General features: G+C 47.5%; 2 protein-coding genes across 3 annotated transcripts in view; one reads left to right on the forward strand and one right to left on the reverse strand.

Moving 5' to 3' along the window:
- Positions 1-694: 694 nt before the first annotated feature.
- tesca (tescalcin a) lies at positions 695-9,316 on the forward strand. 2 transcript variants are annotated; one of them, XM_084439528.1, is made up of 8 exons: positions 695-882; positions 2,499-2,568; positions 4,323-4,403; positions 4,558-4,697; positions 5,222-5,283; positions 6,651-6,755; positions 7,615-7,662; positions 7,794-9,316. In XM_084439528.1, exons 1-8 carry the CDS (start codon positions 819-821, stop codon positions 7,875-7,877), a joined length of 654 nt encoding a protein of 217 aa, XP_084295654.1. In that variant the 5' UTR covers positions 695-818; the 3' UTR covers positions 7,878-9,316. The 2 variants fall into 2 exon arrangements, with proteins under 2 accessions (XP_084295654.1, XP_084295655.1); XM_084439529.1 differs by having other exon boundaries at positions 4,326-4,403.
- A 646-nt stretch (positions 9,317-9,962) lies between these two features.
- Positions 9,963-25,987, reverse strand: part of fbxw8 (F-box and WD repeat domain containing 8) — a 22,015-nt gene continuing 5,990 nt past the window's right edge. Inside the window, exons 8-11 of the mRNA XM_084440317.1 lie at positions 17,195-17,322; positions 11,631-11,804; positions 10,907-11,023; positions 9,963-10,532 (exon numbers count right to left, since the gene is read on the reverse strand). Of these exons, the coding sequence (XP_084296443.1) occupies positions 10,367-10,532; positions 10,907-11,023; positions 11,631-11,804; positions 17,195-17,322 (585 nt within the window). The 3' untranslated portion in view covers positions 9,963-10,366. The remainder of the gene's footprint in view (positions 10,533-10,906; positions 11,024-11,630; positions 11,805-17,194; positions 17,323-25,987) is intronic.

Here is a 25,987-nt window from a genome sequence, read left to right on the forward strand (position 1 = left end):
GCAACACTGACAAGCTATCCACCTTCTCACCATCCCGCCTAGCTTGCAACCTTTTAATGCCTACCACCTTGCCCCCCGTAACCCTCTCCTTCACTTCCTCCAGATCTTCCTCCACCGGAATACCATTGATTGGTTTGTGGATGCATGCGCGTCTGTTTGATCCGAAAGTGCGAACCTTTGATTTCACATTAGGCAGCAGCGAACCTTGGTTCTAGCCGAGACCACCTCTTGAGGTCGGACCAAAGACCTTTGATCTTTGATCCGCGCACCGTGGTCCAGGAGGTTTAACACCTGTCAATTTGGTTCGGATCAAACTGGAAAGTCTGAAAGTCCGGACTAAACAACGTAGGTGTGAAAGGGTCCTTAGAAAACCACCGTTTTCACCATGTTTTTGCCGTTTTTATATGTAAAGATGGGTTTTTAAAATCTATTTTTTTTGCTAGTTTTCCTAATCATAAGCTCAGAAATGTAAATTCATAAAAAAAAACTCTTAAAAAATTCAACCTGAAATATACACTTTAAATCTACGTTTCTCTTTGCTTGACCCGAATCCCTCAAAATCGGATTCAAATTGACTTCCATAAAACAAGGCTTTAGGACCTCGGGGACGCTCAATTCCCCCCTGGCGGATCATTATAATGTTGATCGTATTGACTTCCTCACAACAGTAGGTCGTGGGGTTTGACAGGTTTGACAGGTGTGACTGCAGCCTATCATGCCAGTGTGGACTCAGGTACAAGTCTGCTCAACTCCGGAGTCGTCAGCGCTCACCGCTCCAGAAAGTTTGTATTTGTCGCTTTCTTTGCGAGTAAACCGCGATGGGAGCTTCTCAGTCAGCGCGCTTTGAACATGAATTCCAAGATTTAGCAGATCGAACTGGATGTAAGTAAAGTAGCCTAATACACATTATCGTTTCTAATTGCAGTGTCTATTTAATATGATTTAGAGATAAGGTACCTATATCAGTAGGCGGCTGTGATAGCCTTTGTCAACAATTTCATCCGTGTGAAATTATTGATGTGTTTATATCGTTAGTTACTGTAATTATTCGTGTTTGATGTGAATCAATAAGACGCCGATTAGATGTTTTCCAGTTGTTTCAAAGTAACAATAGTCTGATTGTCCTCGTCATTCCACAGAAAACCACTGAGAAGCATGAGAAGCATTTGAGGACAGAGGAACAACTGTGAGATTTATATAGCTATTTAGGCTTTACTGTTCCACTGGGCTGATTAAAGTGTGTTCACAGTGTTCACATAGCTGTGAAGAAAGGGCTATCTGAGTGCAGCCACTGGTGTGGTTTGGTTTACTGGCACTAAAGTACAAAAATGTGGACCACTGATCTGTGACCCTTATCTGCTGTCATAAATGTATCCCCCCAGCCCATGGTTCAAGGGTTCAATCTAGAGGTATATTTAGATTTATTTATGATACACCCTGTATTGTGGTTGACAAAATGTTTTGAATATAACCACTAAAAAGTCAGTTAAAGTTCATTTAAAAACAAAGATATGATGTGTATATATAGGCCTATATATATATATATATATATATATATATATATATATATATATAACAACATATTCTATATGTTGAGTTCTATAGAAGTATTTTAACATTTACGAGCAGACCTTGCCACAGTAACCTGTATGTGGCCTGTCTGTTTACAACCTGTTTATGCCTTGTTATTGCCTTCCTGGTGTGATCATAAGCCTGTTAAATGAGGTATGTCGGGTCACACATTCTCTAATGATAGTGATAGTGCTTATGCCCAGTCACGCCGGGCATGCGCAGGGACGTTCACAATTTAGCAACATGTATCAAAGGATTAACACTGCCTGTCTGGAGACCACTAATTACACTGATCACTGCTAAAATAGTACACCATGATGCACCACCCTGTTCACAAACATGAATGAACAGTTACCTCAGCTACTATAAATGTCTGGGTATCAGGAATATGAACCAGCAACTAGAGTCAGCACTAGTTACACATGCAGGGTGAGCTGGTCAAGAACAACACAACCCCCTAACATCAGTGCTGTACATCAACTTCCAACCAGTGAATTTAAACAGTGAAGGCCTGGCCCATTCTTTCCAAGGCCATTAGACCACTCGTAGTTAATGATTTAACTAGCTCCTTTGAAATGCTGTGCAAATGTAATCACATACTGTGCTACTGTGTTTTTGTTCTTGCATTAGACTGGTATGACTGCAGAAACACTATGATATCCAATCTCAGCGGACATATCTGATCCTTATACTTTAACTTTGTTGTCAATACCAACACTGAATGTATAAGTGTAAATTCAGTGGTATTATGTTGTGATAGCAAACACCAGAAATCAATGTAGGGCAGCCTAATGTCACGTCAAGTGCATTACATTTCTGTTTCTCTCTACGTTTGCTTTGTCAAAGCCGCCGGCGAAGGTCATGCCATACAGTAGCAACATTATCGCTGTAAAGTAAAGTGGATTCTATTGTGTTTCTCTTTCCAGTCTCTCTAGAGCAGATCAACAACCTTCACAAGAGATTCAGACAACTAAGTGACAACGAGGAGACAATCAGGTACTACTACTCTACCACCTGTCCTGGACAGAACCCCCTCTCCTAAACACAGCTAACAAGAGTGTTCAGAACCCCCTCTCCTAAACCCTGCTAACAAGAGTGTTCAGAACCCCCTCTCCTAAACCCTGCTAACAAGAGTGTTCAGAACCCTCTCTCCTAAACACAGCTAACAAGAGTGTTCAGAACCCCCTCTCCTAAACACAGTTAACAAGAGTGTTCAGAACCCCCTCTCCTAAACACAGCTAACAAGAGTGTTCAGAACCCTCTCTCCTAAACACAGCTAACAAGAGTGTTCAGAACCCCCTCTCCTAAACACTGCTAACAAGAGTGTTCAGAACCCCCTCTCCTCCTTAACCCTGCTAACAAGAGTGTTCAGAACCCCCTCTCCTAAACACCGCTAAGAAGAGTGTTCAGAACCCTCTCTCCTAAACACAGCTAACAAGAGTGTTCAGAACCCTCTCTCCTAAACACAGCTAACAAGAGTGTTCAGAACCCTCTCTCCTAAACACAGCTAACAAGAGTGTTCAGAACCCCCTCTCCTAAACACCGCTAACAAGAGTGTTCAGAACCCCCTCTCCTCCTTAACCCTGCTAACAAGAGTGTTCAGAACCCCCTCTCCTAAACACCGCTAAGAAGAGTGTTCAGAACCCCCTCTCCTCCTAAACACCGCTAACAAGTGTTCAGAACCGCCTCTCCAAAACACAGCTAAACAGTGTTCAGAACCCTCTCCTTCTCAACACTGCAAACAAACGTGTTCAGAACTCCCTCTCCTACTAAACACTGCTAACAAGAGTAGCTGTATTCACAACCCTGGTAATACAGTAAGGCCCTTTCCTTCTAAAGACTGCTAACAGGAGTAGTAGTGTTCAGAACTCTCTCCTACTAAACGCTGCTAACAGGAGTAGTAGTGCTCAGAACTCCCTCTCCTACTAAACGCTGCTAACAGGAGTAGCTGTGTTCAGAACCCTGGTCATAACACCCTCTCCTTCTAAACACAGCTAACAGGAGTAACTATGTTCAGAACTCCCTCTCCTTCTAACAGGAGTAACTATGTTTAGAACCCTGGTGCGGTCCAGGTCTGTCTGTAGAGTCATTTAGGCTGGTTTTCTGCTACTGGTATCTGATACACATGCACACACACACAGGCAGGCAGACACACATGTACACCCATAACCACACACACACACACACACACACACACACACACACACACACACACACACACACACACACACACACACACACGTTGTATGTCAGTCATCACTGGCATGTCTTTTGTAGTGATGCACACTCTCCCTTTAAAACAGGGAACAGGAAACAGGGAACAATGATGCTCAGACATCCCTCCTGTTGTTGATGTGCATGTATGGTCTCTTCATATAGGTCATCCGGTATCCTCTATGCATCCAGCCCACGGCCCTGCTTTATCCACACCCAGGATGTTAACAGACACCTGCTATAGGATATCATCTCCAGGGGTTCTGTGATATCACCTTCCAGGGGGGGGGGGCGTAGGTCCCACCCCTACATATTCCAGAGGGAAGCAAAAAAAAAAACAGTTTAATCCGGGGGCCAGAAAAGTGAGCTGTAAAAATTCTTCCCTGACCTCTCTCAACGAGACGATCGAGCAAGCTCCTGGAAAATGTTTGTCTATAGATGAAGCCTTGGATGGAAATAATGGTGTTCTATGGTATCAACATCTTTGTGTTTGAGATGGAACAGCAGAAATACCGACGTGTGTCTTTCCCCCGCAGCAGAGAGGACCTGGAGAAAATCCCTGCCCTGGAGAACAATCCAATCCGGGCTCAGATCATTACGGCCTTCTTTGACAAAAGGTGTGTAACAGATAGACAGTTGTTGGATTTAATAAATCAACTTAAACATTTCAAACTAGCTACAGGATCTGAAAACACAGACAGGAATCATTGCTTACTGCTTGACATTCATCGGTGTGTTGCATGTGTGACCTCTGACCTCTGCCTGAGCTAGGAACCTGCGGCAGGACGCGGAGGGCCACCTGCAGGAGATCGGCTTCGAGGAGTTCCTCATGGTCATGTCCCACTTCCGGCCCCCGCCGCTGAGGATGACGGGCGAGGAGAGGGAGAGGCTGAGGAGGGAGAAGCTCCGCTGTAAGGACGCTAGGCCACGCCCCCCACCTCACTCACATTGTTCCAGTCACAAGTGTGCGAGAGATGAAGGGTTTTCTTTATGGGTTTTAGTTGTATTTTTGGTTGTATTTTAGTTTTATTCATCAACATGTAGGTTGATGAATAAAAGGCTTTTGCATGGTTGACTGAACCCTCTGTATTTCCATTGCCTTGTTGTCGTGTGACAGTGTTGATATTCTGGGAGCTTTTCTTGAGTCTAGAGGTTTGAAGCCTGGCTCCTTATCAGAACAAAACATCCCTTCAAGCACCGCTTCCTCCTCCGTCCTGACAAGAAAATTGCCATTAGGGACACGTCCTGTATCTGGGAACCCTCCCGTTTGGTGATGGAGTGTTCCGGAGGCAGTGGTGCCGGCATTCACTAGGACCGGTCCATTCCTGTCCAAGGGTGACCGGGTTTTGCAGTTTTGTCTGTACTTAACAGCACCAGTGAATGCACAGAGCTAACATTTCTTCTGTTTTTCAATTTTCTGTCCATCTTTCTCTAGTTCTGTTCAACATGCACGACACAGACAACGACGGCACCATCACCCTGGAGGAGTACAGAAAGGTAACATCTACACTGTTCAATCGTTATAACATCTACACTGTTCAATCTTTATAACATCTACATGGTTCTCTGAATCATCTACACTGCTCTCTATGACATCTACACCAGGGGTGCCCACACTTTTTTGGCTTGCGAGCTACTTTTAAAATGACGCTCATCAAGATCTACCGCCCATCCCACGCCCCTGGAACCCCCGCCCTTCTGTCACAACACTGGCTAGGTCTTAATGCAGGTCTCATTAAACTTATCTTATCTGATTAAGAATCCCGTTGCTGAAAACCCAGTAAAAAATAACATAAAACCGAAATAACAACATACAGCTACGGTTTCAAAATCAAAGAATACATCAAGCTACCAATTACTTCACACTGAAAGTGGAACTTGAACTTTGTTGTATATATGCCTTGCACAATCTTAACAGGTAACAGCTAGTTGTCAAAACAGTGTCTTTAGACTACTTAAATGACTCAATCACACAGCACAATACACTGCTGATTTGCACTGAATGGATCAGCCAGGGTTGCAGAATTCTGACTTCTTCTGAATTCTGACGAGTTTCTGATTGATTTTGCTCGGCTGCTATAATAAGGGCACCCCTAATCTACACTGTTCTCTATAACGCCCACACCGCTCTCTATAACATCTACACTGTTCTCTATGACATCTACTCTACTATAACATCTCCACTGTTCTCTATAACATCTATGCTGTTCTCTATAACATCTATGCTGTTCTCTATAACATCTACACTGTTCTCTATAACATTTACGCTCTTCTCTATAACATCTACTCTACTATAACATCTACACTGTTATCTATAACATCTACACTGCTTTCTATAATATCTACACTGTTCTCTATAACATCTACGCTCTTCTCTATAACATCTACTCTACTGTAACATCTACACTGTTGTCCATAACATCTACGCTGCTCTCTATAACATCTACGCTGTTCTCTATAACATCTACGCTGTTCTCTAACATCTACACTGTTCTTTATAACATTTACACTGTTCACTATAACATCTATGCTGTTCTCTATAACATCTACACACTGTTCTCTATAACATCTACACACTTCTCTATAACATCTACGCTGTTCTCTATAACATCTACACTGCTTTCTATAACATCTACACTGTTCTCTATAACATCTGCACTATTCTCTATAACATCTACTCTGCTCTCTATGAAAACAAGTGAAGAGTCCAGGACTGTAGTGCCACTGACAGCAGTGAGAGCCTTGGCTTAGAGCGTTGTTGTTGTTCAAATACGTCCGTCGTTGTTGCACGACAACAAAACAGCCAGCCAGTTGCAGCGACTAGGGATCAAGGCTTTAAGGCTCGGAGCTGCTGTGTGCTGCAGGTGGTGGAAGAGCTGCTGTCCAAGAGCGACATGGGACAAAATACAGCCAAGGCTATCGCTGATGCCGCCATGTTGGAGGTGGCGACCACCAACGTTCGCCACATGGTACGAGATGAACTGTTTATACCTCTTTAAGACCATCATAATGTGATAGCAGTATCTATTTACTGTTGTTCCTGTAGATATTAACTGTCCCTGTACAGTAGTTATTAGCTGTTCTTGTAGATATTAGCTGTTCCTGTACAGTAGTTATTAGCTGTTCTTGTAGATATTAGCTGTTCCTGTAGATTACTGTAGCTGTTGTACAGTAGTTAATAGCTGTTCCTATTCCTATCCTATATCCTAACCTATATCCTATTAGCTGTAGCCTGTTGTCGCCATCCTGATCATGTGAGCTCGAGGAAGTCTGGCTTCCAGGCTACATAGCTGGTCCTGTAGATATTAGGTGTTCCTGTAGGTATTAGCTGTTTCTCTAGATATAGTATAGCAGTTCCTGTAGATGTTAGCTGTTTCTCTAAATATAGTATAGCTGTTCCTGTAGATGTTAGCTGTTTATCTAAATATAGTATAGCTGTTCCTGTAGATGTTAGCTGTTTATCTAAATATAGTATAGCTGTTCCTGTAGATGTTAGCTGTTCCTGTAGATGTTAGCTGTTTCTCTAAATATAGTATAGCTGTTCCTGTAGATGTTAGCTGTTCCTGTAGATGTTAGCTGTTCCTGTAGATGTTAGCTGTTTCTCTAAATATAGTATAGCTGTTCCTGTAGATGGTAGCTGTTCCTGTACATATTAACTGTTTCTCTAGATATAGCTGTATCTGTAGATGTTAGCTGTTCCTGTAGATGTTAGCTGTTCCTGTAGATGTTAGCTGTTACTGTAGATGTTAGCAGTCCATGTAGATGTTAGCCGTTTCTTTAGCATATTTTCAAAAATGTCTAACGAGGGGATTGTTACTTGTCTTAAAGGAGCCTGACGAGGTCTATGATGGAATCACATTTGACCATTTCGTGGAGGTCTGTACACTCTTTAATCATGAAAAGAGTTCAGAAAATATAACAAAATGAAATGAAAAATCTGATTTAGTTCCCTAATTACGTTCTCAGTATATCTTATCTCATAGTGTAATGTACTTTCCTCTCAACAGATCTTGAAAAGGATTGAAATTGAGTCGAGGATGCACGTCCGTTTCCTGAACATGGACACCACAACCATGACCTGTGGAAAATGAGCCTCTTTTTTCTTAAACAAGGAGAAATACTTATCTGCTGTTTTTAGCAGAATCTCTCCGGCCTTTCCCTGGAACGACAGGTTATCTTGATATCCACAAATGTCCCATACTTAATCCTTAATGAGTTATGGCCCATGGTTGTTGTACCTAATGACCGTATTACTAATTAATACCACACACTATTTATTACTTTTTGTTAATAAGCTTCCAGATGTTGCCATGATCACAGCAATATCCCGCCCTCAACTGTAATCTACTGTGACTAAAATACCAAACACTGATTTATGTTGAGAACCCACCAATATTGTACACGTACTAAATGCCACGGCAAAGCTTCTCACATGACAGGAGGCCAGATGTACATGCTACATAACATAATGTACATACTGTACATGCTAAACGGTAAATGGACTGCACATATAGCGCTTTTATCCAACGCACTTTACAATGGCCTCTCATTCACCCATTCACACACACATTCACACACCAATGGCAGCAGCTGCCGTGCAAAGCCCTAACCTGCTGATTGGGAGCGATTTAGAGTTCAGTGTCTTGCCCAAGGACACTTTGATACGTATGTGGACAGGAGGAGGAGCCGGGATTCGAACCGCTGACCCTGCGGTCATTGGACGACCCACTCTACCTTCTGAGCCACAGCTGTTCCATGATAGAATGATAGCTGCTCCATGATAGAATGATAGCTGCTCCATGATAGAATGCTATCTGTACATGACAGAATACAGTACCCGGACGTCCCGATTTGACCAGGACAGTCCCGATTTCAAGCTGGCTGACCCGAGTCCCGACAAATATCTGTTGGGACATTAAAATGTACCGGCCAAACATAACATAGGTGAAGAATCTGACCACCCTGATGATCCGGTCCCGGAAAGCGGAGGTTCCAGCGCAGCGCAGTTTCAATTAGCCTGGCGTTGCCAGCCTGATCTCGCCAGCTCACATTCCATTTCACTCCGCAGATCAGTCTGGACATCCAACCGTTCTAACGGAATACGCTCGAACAGAAATGTGTTCAGGCCAATCACAACCGTTTATCTAATATGGGGCGGGTTTAATAAGATGACAGAACAGGAGCGCCGTAGAGGCATTTTCACTGATTGGTTGTAAGTCTATCAAATTGTGTCCAGAGGCTTTTTGATCTACGCCCATTGGTAACGCCCCTTGGGAATCGGAAAGCAACTGTGAGTTTCCAAGCCCTTCACATTTTTGTTTTGCTTCGCATTCAAGTCTCAATAGCTGGGTCTAGCCAACAAGATATTAGGCTACTTCAGAAAAACATGACTTTTTTGCTTTTTCATTATTCTTCTGATGAGCTGCCGGTGTTTTTAACGCAATCGATAATAATAGCCTAAATCTAATAACAAGCTCAGCTTATAGGCTATGTTGTTTTTTTAGATCAGTCAATAAATTGCCTACTTTGTTATGAATGCAATACATTGCATTATATATATATATATATATATATATATATATATATATATATATATATATACGGTATCGGGGGGGGGGGGGTTGGAGGGTGTCCTGGTTTGGGGATTTGAAGTTATGGTCACCCTATGACAGAATGCTAGCTGTCCATGCTCAATGACAGAATGCTAGCCCATGCTACATGACAGACCTGACCTGCTGTGTGCATGTCTGAATGTGAGCCGGGCTTGTGGGTCACGGCTGGTATCCAGGGTCGGGCCCGCTGAAGAACACCCAGAGCGGGAGACCAGGACCACATGACATTCCTGCCAGGCTCCAGAATAAACCCAGGTGCCTGCAGACACGTTGTTGCACTGTCAACAGTGGGGAAATACTTCACGTTCTCAAGAGAACCCCTTCAGAACAACCCACTCCATGCTTTCAGAAATAATCTGTCAACACATAAAAGTGGTTCTTTCACAGTATGTGTTGTTTTGTATGACAGATTATTTTTGGAAAGATATTTTAAAAATTGTGCCTTAACTCCAAAACATTTTTAACAGCCTTTGCACTAATCTATATTGGGCTACAATAAATCATGACAAGATGAGAACATTGAGTTGTTGTTGGTTTATTTCCATCGAGTGATCACATGATGTAGTACGCAGTCCAATCCTCTATGAGGAGCACAGGCTGGATGGCTGGAGCTGAGGAGAGAGGACTAGACGCAGCAGTATTACATCATAGCACCAGTCTGGATCCACTGAAGTTAAAAACAACGGGCTGTAATATACAACACAGAAAGCATGGTTAAAACTAAATATTTCACACACAGTCTTGTACAACCAGCCTGACCTCTCCAGCGTACATATGTTTGGCCGGAGAGGTCGGGAAGGTCGTAGGCTGCTACACACGGCCTCTGGGACTGGAGGCCAGCCAGCTAGGGTCAACAGGTGATATCATCCTGACGTGACGTGTCTCAAAGAGTGCGGACAGCAGACAGAGTCGTCCTGTGAGACAAGACGGATCCGGCGTGAGACGGCGACCCAGGTGTCAGCTAGAGGTCAGTGGGACGGGTGAGAGCCGGACAGTGTGTCATACGGGACGGCCAGGCCGATGTTGTAGTTGTATCCGGACGACTCTGCGTAGTTGGATCTGCAGATGGGAAGAACGTGCTCCTGGGACATGGAGTCTTCAGAGAAGTCGTAGTGGCAGATGACTCCTCTGTGCCTGTGGGGAGGAGGAGACAGGAAGGTCACAGTATAAGGTGGGATTAACTATCAAACGTGAGCAGAGAGGAGTTTACACCAGGCCAGGTCCAGCCTGGCTTGTCAGGAAGGGGCTAAGAGAGTAGGGGAGGGGCTAGGTGAGTCAGGAAGGGGCTAGGAGAGATGGGGGAGGGGCTAAGAGAGTAGGGGAGGGGCTAGGTGCGATGGGGGAGGGACTAGGTGAGTCAGGAAGGGGCTAGGAGAGATGGCGGAGGGGCTAAGAGAGTAGGGGAGAGGCTAGGAGAGTCAGGAAGGGGCTAAGAGAGTAGGGAAGGGGCTAGGTGCGATGGGGGAGGGGCTATTAGAGATGGGGAGGGACTGTGGAGCATCGGTCACCTGCGGTGAGCGGTGAGGTCATCGTCGGTGATGCAGGCCCCTCGTGGAGACTTCTCATCTGGGATGTTGGCTGTTATCAAGGTGCTGCTGGTAAAACGCACGTGTCTAACCGGGTGTCTGGGAACAGGAGAGCAGCAGGAACACACACACTTGAACTGACAAGAGATGGATACACACACACACTTTGACTAGAGATACAGGCATGCACACACACACACACACACACACACTCCCCCCCACACACACACTTTGACAAGAGATGGATACACACACACACTTTGACTAGAGATACACGCGCGCGCGCACACACACACACACACTTGACTAGAGATGGATACGCACATTTGAATACTTTATTTTTCCACAAATTATATTTTTCCACAAATTATATTACATAAAATATATTAGGACTAAGCAGCATTGAACACTTAAGGATACACATAGCACCTCCTTCTCCACACGGCTAAGCTGCCAATAATAGCTGAGACAGAGCAGAATTTGGCAATTTGCTTGGCTTCTCTCTCGCCAGTAAGACCACTCACGGTGCATTACATGGCCAAGACTTCCGAATATGAGTATACAAAATGTCCACGTGTACCCAAAGCTGGTTATTACATCGACCAGTGGTCGGTAAGTCCTGAGTCTGTCAGAACTATGTAGTGTATGACTCGTCTATCTGCCCCAGAGGACAGGGTGAGTCGTCTATCTGCCCCAGCTGACCCACCTGTTGTGCATCTCCCACAGTTTGGCCCCCATCCTCATCTCCCAGACACCGACCAATCCCTCGCGTCCGCCGCTCACGATCTTCCAATCGTCTGCCTGCACAGCGGTCACGCCCATGTAGTGGGCGTACAGCGAGGCCACCGCGGATCCGGTGCGCAGGTCAAATACCCTCACCCTGAAACAGAGAGAGGAACCATTAACCAAAATAATGATTACGTGAAGATTAAATAAACAAATAAAACCAATGAATCAATCAATCAATCAATCAATTATCAAGCGATAATGTCAGATCAGGAAATTATGACTTAGATGACTAGATTAACAGAGTGTCTGTCGCCCTCTGCAGGGTGAACATGTGAATAGCTCCATTCTGTCTTGTAGTTAGCACTTAGCACAATAGCAAACCTGCAATAACAGATGAATACACTGATGTTATTGGGGATGACAGACACAGAGACGCATGCACAGCAACAGCTGGTGAACTTATAAACGAAACGTTTCATTACTTGCTCCCGATATCGCTCACCAAACCACAGCTATAAACACGCTAGGAGTTTCCAGCTGTCTGAGGCCTTCGTCGAAACAACGGGGGCGGTTTCATGAGACGTGTGTGCCCGACGGACCCCCGGCTCCATCTGGTGTCACCGCCGCTTTATTGCGCCAGGAGATGACTCAATCCATGCACAAGCTTTCCCAAAAGTTCATTACCAAAATCAAATGTGGGTGGGGTGGGGGGGACTAATTTAATTTCCGCCTTGAGAAAATAAACCAATCAGGATCGCATGGCTAAATAGTAATTAGCGTTGTAGCTGTGATGTGCCTGGCTAGACTGGATGGCGGAGCTCGCTGACTTCAGTAGAGGACGTTAAGAAGTTACTGGCGCACTCAGGCCGGTCGTAAATCTACCGCTGGTCTGAGACCAGTCCCTCCCAGCGGCCAGCACGCCTAACGAGCCACCCTGATGAACCAGGATCACTTCACTAACACAGCTCCCCGCAGAGAGAGAGGGAGGGAGGGAGAGGGAGAGGAAGGGAGAGAGAGAGGTAGGGAGAGAGAGAGATAGAGAGGGAGGAAGGAGAGAGGGAGGAGGGAGAGAGAGAGGGAGGCAGTGAGAGAGAGAGGAAGGGAGAGAGGGAGGGAAAAGAGAGAGAGGAAGGGAGAGGGAGGAAAAGAGAGAGAGGGAGAGAGAGATGCGGGGACTACTGGACTGTCAGTGTATATGTTACGGTCAATGTGAGAAAACGGGGAATGTGAGCTTTTCCCGGTTATTGCGCACATTCCCCGACCTCGCGGGGAATGAATGTAGGAGAAACATGTGCGTTTCTCACATCTCCCGGGTAATGTGCACATTCCCCGACCTTGCGGGAGATGTGAAAAATTGGTTAGTATTTATCACATCTCCCGCAAGGTCGGGGATTGTGCACATTAACCGGGAAATGCTTACAATTCCCGACCTTGCGGTAAATCTAGCAAAGTCCAACCGTATGCAAAACCTCTGCGCAGCCGGGTGGTGGGAGAGGGCTCGTGCGCTTAGAACGAGAGGCGCTTGACATTTTGCCCATGGTTTTCGAATAGCATCAATTGCATTAATGGAAACATTAAATTGGGTCTAATTATACATGTGTTGAAAGTTAAGATAATTAGCCTACAAGCCGCGAGGCTACGCAACACAATAAGCAAAACAATCTCACTGTTTCACTCGTCCCACTCATCTGTTTCACTCGCCCCGCAAGGCAGGGACAAGAGAAACAATGCACATCTTCTGTTCTCGGCCGTCTTGAATTGAACTGTCACACCACAGAACGAAACTTACAACTAATAGGTTAGTAAAGGACATGTACAAGTTGTTTGTCATCAAAAAATGTAATCTCCATCTTTATTAATTTCTGTGTAAATCTGATCAAACCAAAAAGTGTTTCATTCGTCCCGGTCCTCCCCTACAGTTAATAACAGTCTGTGGTCTACCTTGAACAGTAATATAGCCTATGCTGCACACAGTGTAAGTACTATTAGGAGGATAGGCCTACACTGGTGATCAAGTTAACAAACGCAAAAGGAACATTGCAACAACAGGAAGGTGGGAACCTCCAAAGGAACCCTACACGTTAGCTAGCCGAAAGACAGACGAAAAGACGAAAAATCTCTCACAGGTGTGCGCCAGTAACGTTAGCCCAACTACCGTGGGTGCGTCTTATGGTGCACGCCCTCTGAGGCGTCACATAAGCCCTCTCCCACCACCCGGCTGCGCAGAAGTTTTGCATACGGTTGCGCTTTCCTAGATTTACCGCAAGGTCGGGAATTGTAAGCATTTCCCGGTTAATGTGCACAATCTCCGACCGTACGGGAGATGTGAGAAATACTAACCAATTTCTCACATCTCCCGCAAGGTCGGGGAATGTGCACATTACCCGGGAGATGTGAGAAACGCACATGTTTCTCCTACATTCCCCGCGAGGTCGGGGAATGTGCGCAATAACCGGGAAAAGCTCACATTCCCCGTTTTCTCACATTGACCGTAACATATGTTATACACTGGGAGACCACATCTCCCTGCAGAGAGAGAAAGAAAACAAAGATGAGGACAGTTTGTTTGGAGCAGAGGAGGAGGAGGAGGAAGATAGCTAGTTTGGAGCAGAGGAAGGGCTGCATTATCCCCTGGCCCTTGGCCACCGTAATTGCCGTCCAGACCCTTTGACTTCCCCGCCCCCCTCCTGCGTCTCTTTGTCCTCCAGACCAGCCCAGCGGACACCTGCCGTCCTGCCAGCCAGAGAGGGAGTGGGGACAAAGCTCTCCCACTGAAATGCCAGCAAAGACAAGAAAACACAAAAGACCTTTTCCTAAATTCATTTTTTGGCTCCGACTGGCTGGCTGAAACGCTGTACTTGTATTGTGTGTCGTTGCGGGGGCCGGGCGTTCAATAGGACGGTGAGAGAGTTGTTGTTGTTGTTGGACGCCTCCTGGCAGGCTGCTGAAAAGCCTGATGGGTCTGGGGGAGGATGCCGGCCTCGGGGGCCGCTGGGTCGGGGCGTGCCAGGGCTCCGTCTGCGAGACGCCAGGACAGGGCCACAGTCTGGTCTTTGTGTCTTCTCCGCATTCAGGGGGCCAAGCTGCAGATGTGGAGGGTGTGTGTGCGTGTGTGTGTGTTGGTGTGGCAAGGCTGTTTGGGCTGCCAGCTCCTGTCTCCCGTTGTTTGCCATACACACACACACACTCGCACACACACACACACACACTCACACACCTGCTTTTCTCTACCAATTAATGCAATTTCTCTCTATTCCTTTTATGCGCTCTTTTCATGTGTTGTTGTTTCAAGGTGAGCCAGCTGGAGGTGTGAAGAACAGGTTTTTGTCTTTGCACATCTCAGTGAGCAGCTGCTCTCATCTGCTGTGAGCTCAGCGTGAGGAACACAGGAACAGAGGAACATTCACCAACCGTTCTTACAAAGTGTTTTCTCCTTAAGACCTACGTTTGCATTTTTCACCAAGAATCTGATATTCAAAAGCTTCTACAATTTGTACAGGATATGGTTATATTGTAGACAATGCTGTCGTGTCTTTGCATTGTCCTGTCCTATGTCGTCTACAACAGCGTATGCCTTGACCCTAGTCAATCTTCTAGTACAGTATGTGTGAACCATATATACGTGTGTGAACCATATATACATGGCTTCAATGCAGGTAAATACCGGTCTTCTTTCTTTTATGTGCATGTAGATAAATTCGCACGGCAAAGTGTTTGTTGTCTTCCTGATAAGTTGACACGCAAAACGTGTCACTTCCGCTTCCACCACAAGATTTCCCGCCAGTGTACTACCCAGTACACAACATTCTAAAATAATAAATTCACAGGGTCTCATGCAGTCTCATGTTACGAAAACAAGTTTTGGGGTCTTGCTAAGGCCAATTCATTAACTAATAGCAAGTAAAGGTGAATATTGAACAATAAAAAAATCTCATTGAACTTTCAACCAAAATAATTATAAGGCTACTTGAGCAGATAAGCAAGTCCAAATGAAAACATGAAGACATATTTTGTTTTGTAACGTGAACGTTAGGGTTGGTTGATCTGTCCGTGCTTGTCTATTGACCGTTCTTCAGGTAACCCCGTGTTTCACATCACAATGATATGAACTGTGGGTAATTCTCTTAGGCAAAGTCCGCAGAAGTTCTGACTTACGGAAAGGGGGCATAAAGGGCTCAAAATGTCTGCCAGAGAGCCCTCATGCACTTGACAATGGGACAGCCCTAGGCCCTCACACACTCAACGTCAGTGAGTCCGTAAGGGTGGACATTGGGCCATGGTCTCTGTGCTCTAACAGGGTGGACACTGGGCCATGGGCTCTGTGCTCTAACAGGGTGGACACTGGGCCATGGGCTCTGTGCTTTAACAGGGTGGACACTGGGCCATGGGCTCTGTGCTTTAACAGGGTGGACACTGGGCCATGGGCTCTGTGCTCTAACAGGGTGGACACTGGGCCATGGGCTCTGTGCTCTAACAGGGTGGACACTGGGCCATGGGCTCTGTGCTTTAACAGGGTGGACACTGGGCCATGGGCTCTGTGCTCTAACAGGGTGGACACTGGGCCATGGGCTCTGTGCTCTAACAGGGTGGACACTGGGCCATGGGCTCTGTGCTCTAACAGGGTGGACACTGGGCCATGGGCTCTGTGCTTTAACAGGGTGGACACTGGGCCATGGGCTCTGTGCTTTAACAGGGTGGACACTGGGCCATGGGCTCTGTGCTTTAACAGGGTGGACACTGGGCCATGGGCTCTGTGCTCTAACAGGGTGGACACTGGGCCATGGGCTCTGTGCTCTAACAGGGTGGACACTGGGCCATGGGCTCTGTGCTCTAACAGGGTGGACACTGGGCCTGGACCATGGTCTCTGTGCTTTAACAGTGTGTTATGCACATGGCCCTGCAGTCTCATGCCCTTTTAGGGAGATGGGCGGGGCGTTTATCTACATATGCTAATTAGGGGTGCTACAATCTGTCAGCATTAGCGTGTGTGTCTGTGTGTGTGTGTTAAGCCAAATTTATACTTTGTGAGCCGTGAGCCACATTTTTTGGCTCATGGCTCACGGCTCATAGCTCTGCATTTATACTCAATGAGCCATGCCCTGCTGTGTCCATGTGATGCTATGTTGTTACCAAACAAGAAAATGTTTCTCATCTCCTAGCAACACAGAACGCTTCGTCTCTCCAGGCCAGTCAACCAATCAAATATGTGCGACATATAATGACGCGGTGTGAGCCGCTAGAAATTTGAGGTGGTACGAGCCAAGCAGCTCACAGCCTGCGAGACGTTCCAAATGACGTCAATGAGCCAAAAATGTCATGGCTCACGGAGTATAAATTAGGCTTTAGAAGAGTATTGATGCATGTAAGATGTGTTTGAAAGGTATGTGAGTGTATGTGTGTGTGTGTGTGTGTGTGTGTGTGTGTTAGAGCGTTTTGACGGGTGTAAGATGTGTTTGAGAGGCATGTGAGTGTATGTGTGTGTGTGTGTGTGTGTGTGTGTGTGTGTGTGTGTGTGAGAGAGAGAGAGAGTGGTAGCAGTACCTCCTGTCCTTGTTGCCACAGACCAGCAGGTGAGCAGGGCTGCCTGTCAGGCTGAGACAGGTGAACACGCCCGCCGAGTCGCCCACCGTCACCTCCGCCTGACCCGTCTCCAGCCTGTACACCTGGACCTGAACACAGCACAACACAACCAGCCTGAACACCTGGACCTGAACACAGCACAACACAACCAGCCTGAACACCTGGACCTGAACACAGCACAACACAACCAGCCTGTACACCTGGACCTGAACACAGCACAACACAGCCAGCCTGAACACCAGGACCTGAACACAGCACAACACAGCCAGCCTGAACACCAGGACCTGAACACAGCAAAACACAACCAGCCTGAACACCTGGACCTGAACACAGCACAACCAGCCTGAACACCTGGACCTGAACACAGCACAGCACAACCAGCCTGAACACCTGGACCTGAACACAGCACAACCAGCCTGAACACCTGGACCTGAACACAGCACAGCACAACCAGCCTGAACACCTGGACCTGAACACAGCACAACCAGTCTGACACCTGGACCTGAACACAGCACAACCAGCCTGAACACCAGGACCTGAACACAGCACAACACAACCAGCCTGAACACCTGGACCTGAACACAGCACAACACAGCCAGCCTGAACACCTGGACCTGAACACAGCACAACACAGCCAGCCTGAACACCTGGACCTGAACACAGCACAGCACAACCAGTCTGAACACCTGGACCTGAACACAGCACAGCACAACCAGTCTGAACACCTGGACCTGAACACAGCACAGCACAACCAGTCTGAACACCTGGACCTGAACACAGCACAACCAGTCTGAACACCTGGACCTGAATACAGCACAACACAGCCAGCCTGAACACCAGGACCTGAACACAGCACAACCAGCCTGAACACCTGGACCTGAACACAGCACAGCACAACCAGCCTGAACACCTGGACCTGAACACAGCACAGCACAACCAGCCTGAACACCTGGACCTGAACACAGCACAACACAGCCAGCCTGAACACCAGGACCTGAACACAGCACAACACAGCCAGCCTGAACACCTGGACCTGAACACAGCACAACACAACCAGCCTGAACACCTGGACCTGAACACAGCACAACACAACCAGCCTGTACACCTGGACCTGAACACAGCACAACACAGCCAGCCTGAACACCAGGACCTGAACACAGCACAACACAGCCAGCCTGAACACCTGGACCTGAACACAGCACAACCAGCCTGAACACCTGGACCTGAACACAGCACAACACAACCTCACTGTTCGACCAGCCGACTGAATGGTTAACAGAGTACTGACTAGTGCTGCAGCAACAGAGGCAGCAGGCGGCCTACTTCAGCAGTGAGGACTGTGAAAACCTACTTGGCAGTAAAGCTGTTTGTGAGTCTGAGTGAGAGCTGCAGTCTGAATATGAGGAATTTGCTTTGTTCTATTGGCGCATTATCATAAACACGCAAGAACAAGACAGGACAGTGCAAAATATGAAATGTGGGCAACGCTTTGGTCGTGAAGGACCGCAGCCTCCTGCCTGAGGGGAGTGGTTCAAAGAGTTTGTGAGGCGTGTGGTGGGAGGGGTTGACCAGGGTGGGAGGGGTTGACCAGGGTGGGAGGGGTTAACCAGGGTGGGAGGGGTTAACCAGGGTGGGAGGGGTTGACCAGGGTGGGAGGGGTTGACCAGGGTGGGAGGGGTTAACCAGGGTGGGAGGGGTTGACCAGGGTGGGAGGGGTTAACCAGGGTGGGAGGGGTTGACCAGGGTGGGAGGGGTTAACCAGGGTGGGAGGGGTTGACCAGGGTGGGAGGGGTTAACCAGGGTGGGAGGGGTTAACCAGGGTGGGAGGGGTTAACTAGGGTGGGAGGGGTCGGCCACATGGCCTCATGGGAGGAGACATTAACCAGCCTAGGATGCTGCAGCTTAGCCTGAGAGGTCACTAAGGTGCTTCAGCAGCAACACACTCACACATACACACACGTACGCATACACACTCACACATACACACACTCACACACACTCACACGTACGCATACACACTCACACATACACACACGTACGCATACAGTGGTGGCCAAAATTATTAGAACACCTGATGGATCTGAATATATTTACCTTTTTTGCCTCCAAAACATGATTTCATTCCAGAATGTTCATGAAACATGCAGATGGTTGCTCTGAGCACAACACATATCACATGAAGTGAGTCCTACTGTTTTTATTAGGGATGCACTGATTGCAAAATTCTGGGCTGATGCCGATGTTTAAAATAACAATCCAGCCGATGGCCGATGTTTATTTTATTTAATTTTTATTCCCCCTTTTGTGCCAGGGAAACAAAGAAATGAAGTGTTTGGTTCCAAAACGCCGATTTTTATTTCACTTTAATTTGAAAGCCTGTCCTGTTTTGTGTCCTGTCCTTTTTTTGTTCTGTGATTATGTGCACTTTATTCTGTTTTTTGTTTTAGTTTATTTTATATATTGTACAGCACTTTGGTGCAACTTCGGTTGATTTTAAACGTGCTTTATAAATAAAGCTGACCTTGACCTTGACCTTGAAAGCAAACTACACGTGCGTTTGCAGCGTTACGTCACGGATCTTCTCCGAATCTGCAGCTGGGTAGGCTACGTTTTGCAACAAAAAAAGACGTAATTGTTGCGACATAACATCGACCACTACCATCGGTGAATGTCATTTTATTTGCCGATGGGCCGATGGCAGTCAACAAGGCCAACATCGGCCGATGCATCGGTGCATCCCTAGTTTTTATCCACTTTTAACTTTAATATTTGGTATGTCCACCTTTTGCAGCAATTACAGCAGCACATCTCTTTGGCATAGTGTCAATATATTTCCTGAGAACATCAACACCAATGTTATCCCATGCCTTCTGCAACTCAAGCCAAACAGTATAAAAATGAGTGTCTGTTGCCAACAGTTAAACACGGAGGGGGTAGTATTATAGTGTGGGGTGCCATTTCAGCCTCAGGAACAGGTGACTTAGTAAAAATTGATGGCATCATGGATAGGAAAGTATACCACAACATTCTGGTGAGGCATGGAGTACCATCTGGGAGTCGTCTTATTGGGCCTGGATTTATTTTCCAAGAGGACAATGACCCTAAACATTCTTCTAACTATTGCCGGAACTACCTGCGACGGAAGGAATCTGCTGGAACATTGACAATGATGGACTGGCCCTCTCAAAGTCCGGACCTCAACCCCATCGAGCATATTTAGGGCGAGTTGGAAAATAAAACTGGACAGATCTATTGTACATTCAAAGGAAAGCTTTTGGCTTGAGTTGCAGAAGGCATGTGATAACATTGGTGTTGATGTTCTCAGGAAATACATTGACACTATGCCAAAGAGATGTGCTGCTGTAATTGCTGCAAAAGGTGGACATACCAAATATTAAAGTTAAAAGTGGATAAAAATAGTAGGTCTCACTTCATCTGATATTTGTTGTGCTCAGAGCAACCATCTGCATGTTTCATGAACATTATGGTATGGAATCATGTTCTGGAGGCAAAAAAGGTCAATATTTTCAGATCTGTCAGGTGTTCTAATAATTTTGGCCACCACTGTACATACGCACACACACACACATACGTATACATCACGTACTGTACACACACACACACACATGCACGCGCACGAACACTCGAACGAACACACACACACACACACACACAATCAAAGACACACATGAAGACACAGACTCTTAGCTTGGGGATCCAAAATAAGTAGCAAAGTGTGAGAGCTGGAGCTGATGAATAATTCATGTCATTATTAATCTCCCAAGATGCCCTTCAGAAGGGAGCGTTAAAAGCCTGTAGAGAATCAGTAGAGCGTCGTCTGACTGGGCTGTTCAGACCCCCACCGAGACGCCCAGCGCTGTCATCAACACATCACTGTCATGTCTGATCCTGAACCAGATCATTCACTCATATAGAGACTATATTATAGACCATATAAAACACATCACTAGAGATAACAGACAATGCAGTCCATATGCTTCCTGATATGGTGATAATAATTAGCATTACATTTTATATTGCGTTTTGTCCCAAATCAGACAATAATGGAAACAATAATAATACAGTGGGTTTAGGACAGAAGAAGAGCTCTGTTGTCCTCTCTTATAGGTCCATAACAGAAACTTGATTTACTGAGTTCCAATGATGTCATCTGTTGCTACATTAATTGGTCAATCAGTGACTGGAGCCGTTATCTCCAAAACGAGCCAAAATAAAGTAGCTGACAGCCTGGCTACACCATCCATGAATAATGAACCAGCTAGATTAACACATACAACACAGCATGGAGGAGGAGGGGGGGGGAGGTAGAGAGAGACAGAGGGAGAGAGGAAGAGAGACAGGGAGAGATAGTGGAGGAGGAGAGAGAGAGACAGAGGGGGAGAGAGGAGAGACAGGGAGAGAGGAGGAGAGAGAGACAGGGGGAGAAATGAGAAGGAGAGATAAAGAGAGAGACAGAGGGAGAGGAGGAGGAGAGGGAGAGAGAGGAGAGAGAGATGGAGGGAGAGAGGAGGAGAGAGGAGGAGAGAGAGACAGGCGGAGAAATGAGGAGAGACACAGTGAGAGATAAAGTGTGAGTGCATGGGGAAGAGAGAGGAGAAAGTGGTGTGTAGATAGAGAGAGAGAGAGAGGGAGAGGGAGAGCAGAGAGGGGAATGATGTAAGGGTTGAGCGAGTGCCAGCTGTCCAGCGGCTGCTATCTGGGCCGGCCAGACGTAATTGTGAGTGGCCCGGAGCAAAGCCAAGATCTCACACCGGACTTTCAAACCACAGCTTGATAGGATTTGGCATGAGAGAGGGGGGGGGAGAGAGAGAGAGAGGGGGGGGGAGAGAGGAGAGAGAGGGGGGAGAGAGCGGAGAGAGAGAAAGGGGAGAGAGAGAGGGGAGAGAGGAGAGAGGGGAGAGAGCGGAGAGAGAGAGAGGGGGGGGGAGAGGAGAGAGAGGGGGGGAGAGAGTGGAGAGAGAGAGGAGAGAGAGAAAGGGGAGACAGAGAGAGGGGAGAGAGGGGAAGAGACGAGACTAGACTGTCTGCTTTTTTCCGATGAATCATCCCCCTTGCGTGAGGGGGTCTGTACCAGAGGCAGACGTCCCGTCGAAGGGCTCTCGTTGAGGGGGGCTCAGGAGCTGTCCGGCCCGGTGCTGGGACAGTCTGTGGTTGCATGAGAGGAACCAGGAGTTTGGACTCAGGACGGAGTGACAGCGCTGTTCAATAAGTCCTCTGTCCATCACTTCTGTCTTCATTTGTAAATAGAGACACAGAGACAAACACCTCACCTGACATGGTCGGAAAAAACACCAAGTAGCTGAAACAGCAATACTCCGAAAATAACAAAGTACAAGACATTTGGCTCGAGTCACATCTTTTATTGAACATGTGCCTTCAGTAGAGCATCATCATCATCACCATGATGCCCTGAGGAAGGCACCTCGATAAAAAATGTGACACGAGCCAGAAGTCTTGCACTTTTGTTCATGCTGTTTCCACCTACTTGGTGTTTTTTCCATCAGTCTGGCCTGAGCTGAGCACCCACTGCCAAGCAGCCAATTAGAGGAAGCACCTGCTCTGTATGTCATCTGTGTGTGTGTGTGTGTGTGTGTGTGTGTGTGTGTGTGTGTGTGTGTGTGTGTGTGTGTGTGTGTGTGTGTGTGTGTGAGTGTGTGTCTGTGTGTGAGTGAGTGAGTGAGTGTGAGTGAGCGTGTATGAGTGTGTGTGTGTGTGTGTGAGTGAGCGTGTATGAGTGTGTGTGTGTGTGAGTGAACGTGTGTCTGTGTGTGTGAGTGAGTGATTGTGTGTGTGTGCGTGTGTGTGTGAGTAAACGTGCGTGTGTGTGTGAGTGATTGTGTGTGTGTGTGTGTGTGTGTGTGAGTGATTGTGTGTGTGTGTGTGTGTGTGTGTGTGTGGTGGTCAGTCTCAGGTCTTCATTATCAGGCCTCCTCTCCTGCAAGAAGACCCAGGGCACCCAGACATCTGCTAGCCAGACACAACCCACTCACACTGACCCACACACACACACTGACCCCACCAACACACACACACACTCACACACACACACACACACACACACTGACCCCACCAACACACTCACACACACACACACACACACACACACACACACACACACACACACACACACATTGTACACTGTACCTGTATCCTGCACATAAGACAAACAAACCCAGTTGAACTTGACGCGTGACGGGAATCAAATCTAGTTCATCTGAAATCCATAGTGATTGAATCATGGTGGCACAGCTCTGGTATGAAGGAGAGAGACAGCTTCCTCTCCATCTTCCTCCAACACCTCTCACTCTCACATACGCTTCTCATTAAACACACTTCTCACACAGTCAGACTCCCTAGATGTTGGCGATCGTTACTTCCCCCTTCACAGTATGAGACTGCTGTCAGAAACACTAGCGAGTCTGAGACTGACAGAGTTGTTGATTAAAGTTGCCAGGGTTTTTACATTTAAATGTTAATTAAATTCCATTGCTATTAAATAGTCAGTTCATAAAACACCATGATCATGAATTGGCACGATTTAGAGCAGTGGAGCTTAACTGAGGTCAGGGACTATATTGTCTGGGTAATAACTCAATTAGTATCACTGCAGTCTAGTACCTTGACCAATTTGGCTGAGTGGTTCTGCAGTTCTATTGTCTCTCTGGATAAAAGCGTCTTCTAGATGACTAATGTGAAGTAATGAAGTGTAATGTGATGTTCTAAGTCAGTCTCTGTAATGGTGGTGATGTCAGTGGGCTGGAGCAGCCAAGCCCTGTCAGGAGAGAGGGTCCATCTTCAACCTCAAAACTTGGAAGGGCTCATCGAAAGAAGGGGCTCGTTGAAAGTTGAAATGGACGTGTTTGTGTAGCGGTAGCTCAGCCATATTAATTTTAAATACTCTGTAAAAGCACGACGTCTGCGTCTACAACCGATCCGACCCGAGCCCAGGAGAGCGTCTGGTCCCAGAGACCCAGAGCTCGGTGGAGCTAAATAAAGGCGTCAGCCCCAGTTAGGACCCGGGGGACGTAGAAACAGGTCATTATTAGAAACAAACACGGCCTCGTCAGGGAGCCAGGGATGCTGGGAGATGACTGAACACGGTGGTAGTCTGGGTACGGAGTCCAGGAGGACGGAGATATATTAGCCCCCCCCCCCCCCCCCCCCAAACTCACAGTGCCCTCCAGGAGCCCAGACAGACCCTCAGGAGTCTGGACACCCCCCCCTCCCCAGGATTCTGGACACCCCCCCCTCCCCAGGACCTAGACACCACCCCCTCCCCAGGATCTAGACACCCCCCCCCCCCCAGGAGTCTGGACACCCCCCCCTCCCCAGGACCTAGACACCTCCCCCTCCCCAGGAGTCTGGACACCCCCCCCCTCCCCAGGACCTAGACACCTCCCCCTCCCCAGGAGTCTGGACACCCCCTCCTCCCCAGGAGCCTGGACACCCCCTCCTCCCCAGGACCTAGACCCCCCCCCCCCCCCCCCCCAGGAGCCTGGACACCCCCTCCTCCCCAGGAGTCTGGACACCCCCAGGAGTCTGGACACCCCCCCCCCCCCCCCCACCCCCCCCAGGAGCCTGGATACCCCCCCCTCCCTAGGATCTAGACACCCCCCCCCTCCCTCTCCCCCTCCCCAGGAGCCTGGACACCCCCCTCCGGGGGCGGGACCTGCTGTGTGCCGCAGCCCTGAGACACTCGGCACACGGTCAGACCCCTGAGACACTCTGCACACGGTCGGACCCCTGAGACACTCGGCACACGGTCGGACCCCTGAGACACTCGGCACACGGTCGGACCCCTGAGACACTCGGCACACGGTCGGACCCCTGAGACACTCGGCACACGGTCGGACCCCTGAGACACTCGGCACACGGTCGGACCCCTGAGAGCGAGCGGCTCAGGGAGGGACGTCTGCGTGAGTCGGCAGGGTGGTTGATCATAATCACCTCACCTCCCTCCTCAACTCCACAAACAAGGAACACAAGAGGGCCCCCCGTCACAACTCACGCTTTCATGCAATGCACATTTTTGATTGCGACTTTCATCAGGGAGACCGCAAACAAACGAGGCCTCGATTAAAGCCTGGCCCATTTCTACAGATCCACATGTTGGCGAGAGTTCAGAGGACTAATGGAGGTCTTGTTGTCTGGTGCCCTTCTTCTCCCATTCAGCCCCAGACAGAACAGGTCCTTGACAAACCTCCATCAAATCCATTAGCAAGCCCAGCATAAAGAAGGACTGTTGTCAGTACTGATTAACACTAGTGGCCTGTATTCATGTGCAACACTTCCAGGGTTTTTCCTGGCTCAGAATGGATCTTTGGGGAGTGATGCGCAGTGCGCACACAATTTTGTGGTTGAAACCTCCATTTTATGCCGAGTAGCCTACCAGCGTATATAGGCCTATATTCTTTGCTGTTGTTCTGACTGAGCTCACTTTTCACAATCGCAGGAAATCTCCCGACATGACACAAAATGGATATGAAGCCAAAATGTTTCATATACTGAAAACTGTCTATTAATGATCTCAATTACTAGTGGTCCAAACCATGGACAATGCAAGAAAGAGGGATAGGCTGCACTTGAAACAAGCTAGAAGAAGCTTGAATTGCTATTTTTATTCTAAATTTTTAGCATTTTGGCACTGGTGATTTTCCTTTGGCTCTGGCTAAAAGCTCTTTGGGGGGGCGCCAAAAAATCCTCTAGGCAGGAAAAACCCTGCACTTAACACTC

Source organism: Borostomias antarcticus (assembly GCF_949987555.1).
Source record: "Borostomias antarcticus genome assembly, chromosome: 6".
NCBI classification, from domain to species: domain Eukaryota; kingdom Metazoa; phylum Chordata; class Actinopteri; order Stomiiformes; family Stomiidae; genus Borostomias; species Borostomias antarcticus.

Bases quoted from the DNA above. Each gene is read 5' to 3' on its own strand.
- tesca (XM_084439528.1), top strand. From the start codon at position 819: ATGGGAGCTTCTCAGTCAGCGCGCTTTGAACATGAATTCCAAGATTTA. The intron at 883-2,498 runs GTAAGTAAAGTA...TTCTCTTTCCAG, and splicing joins TTTAGCAGATCGAACTGGAT to TCTCTCTAGAGCAGATCAAC. The intron at 5,284-6,650 runs GTAACATCTACA...TGTGTGCTGCAG, and splicing joins CCCTGGAGGAGTACAGAAAG to GTGGTGGAAGAGCTGCTGTC.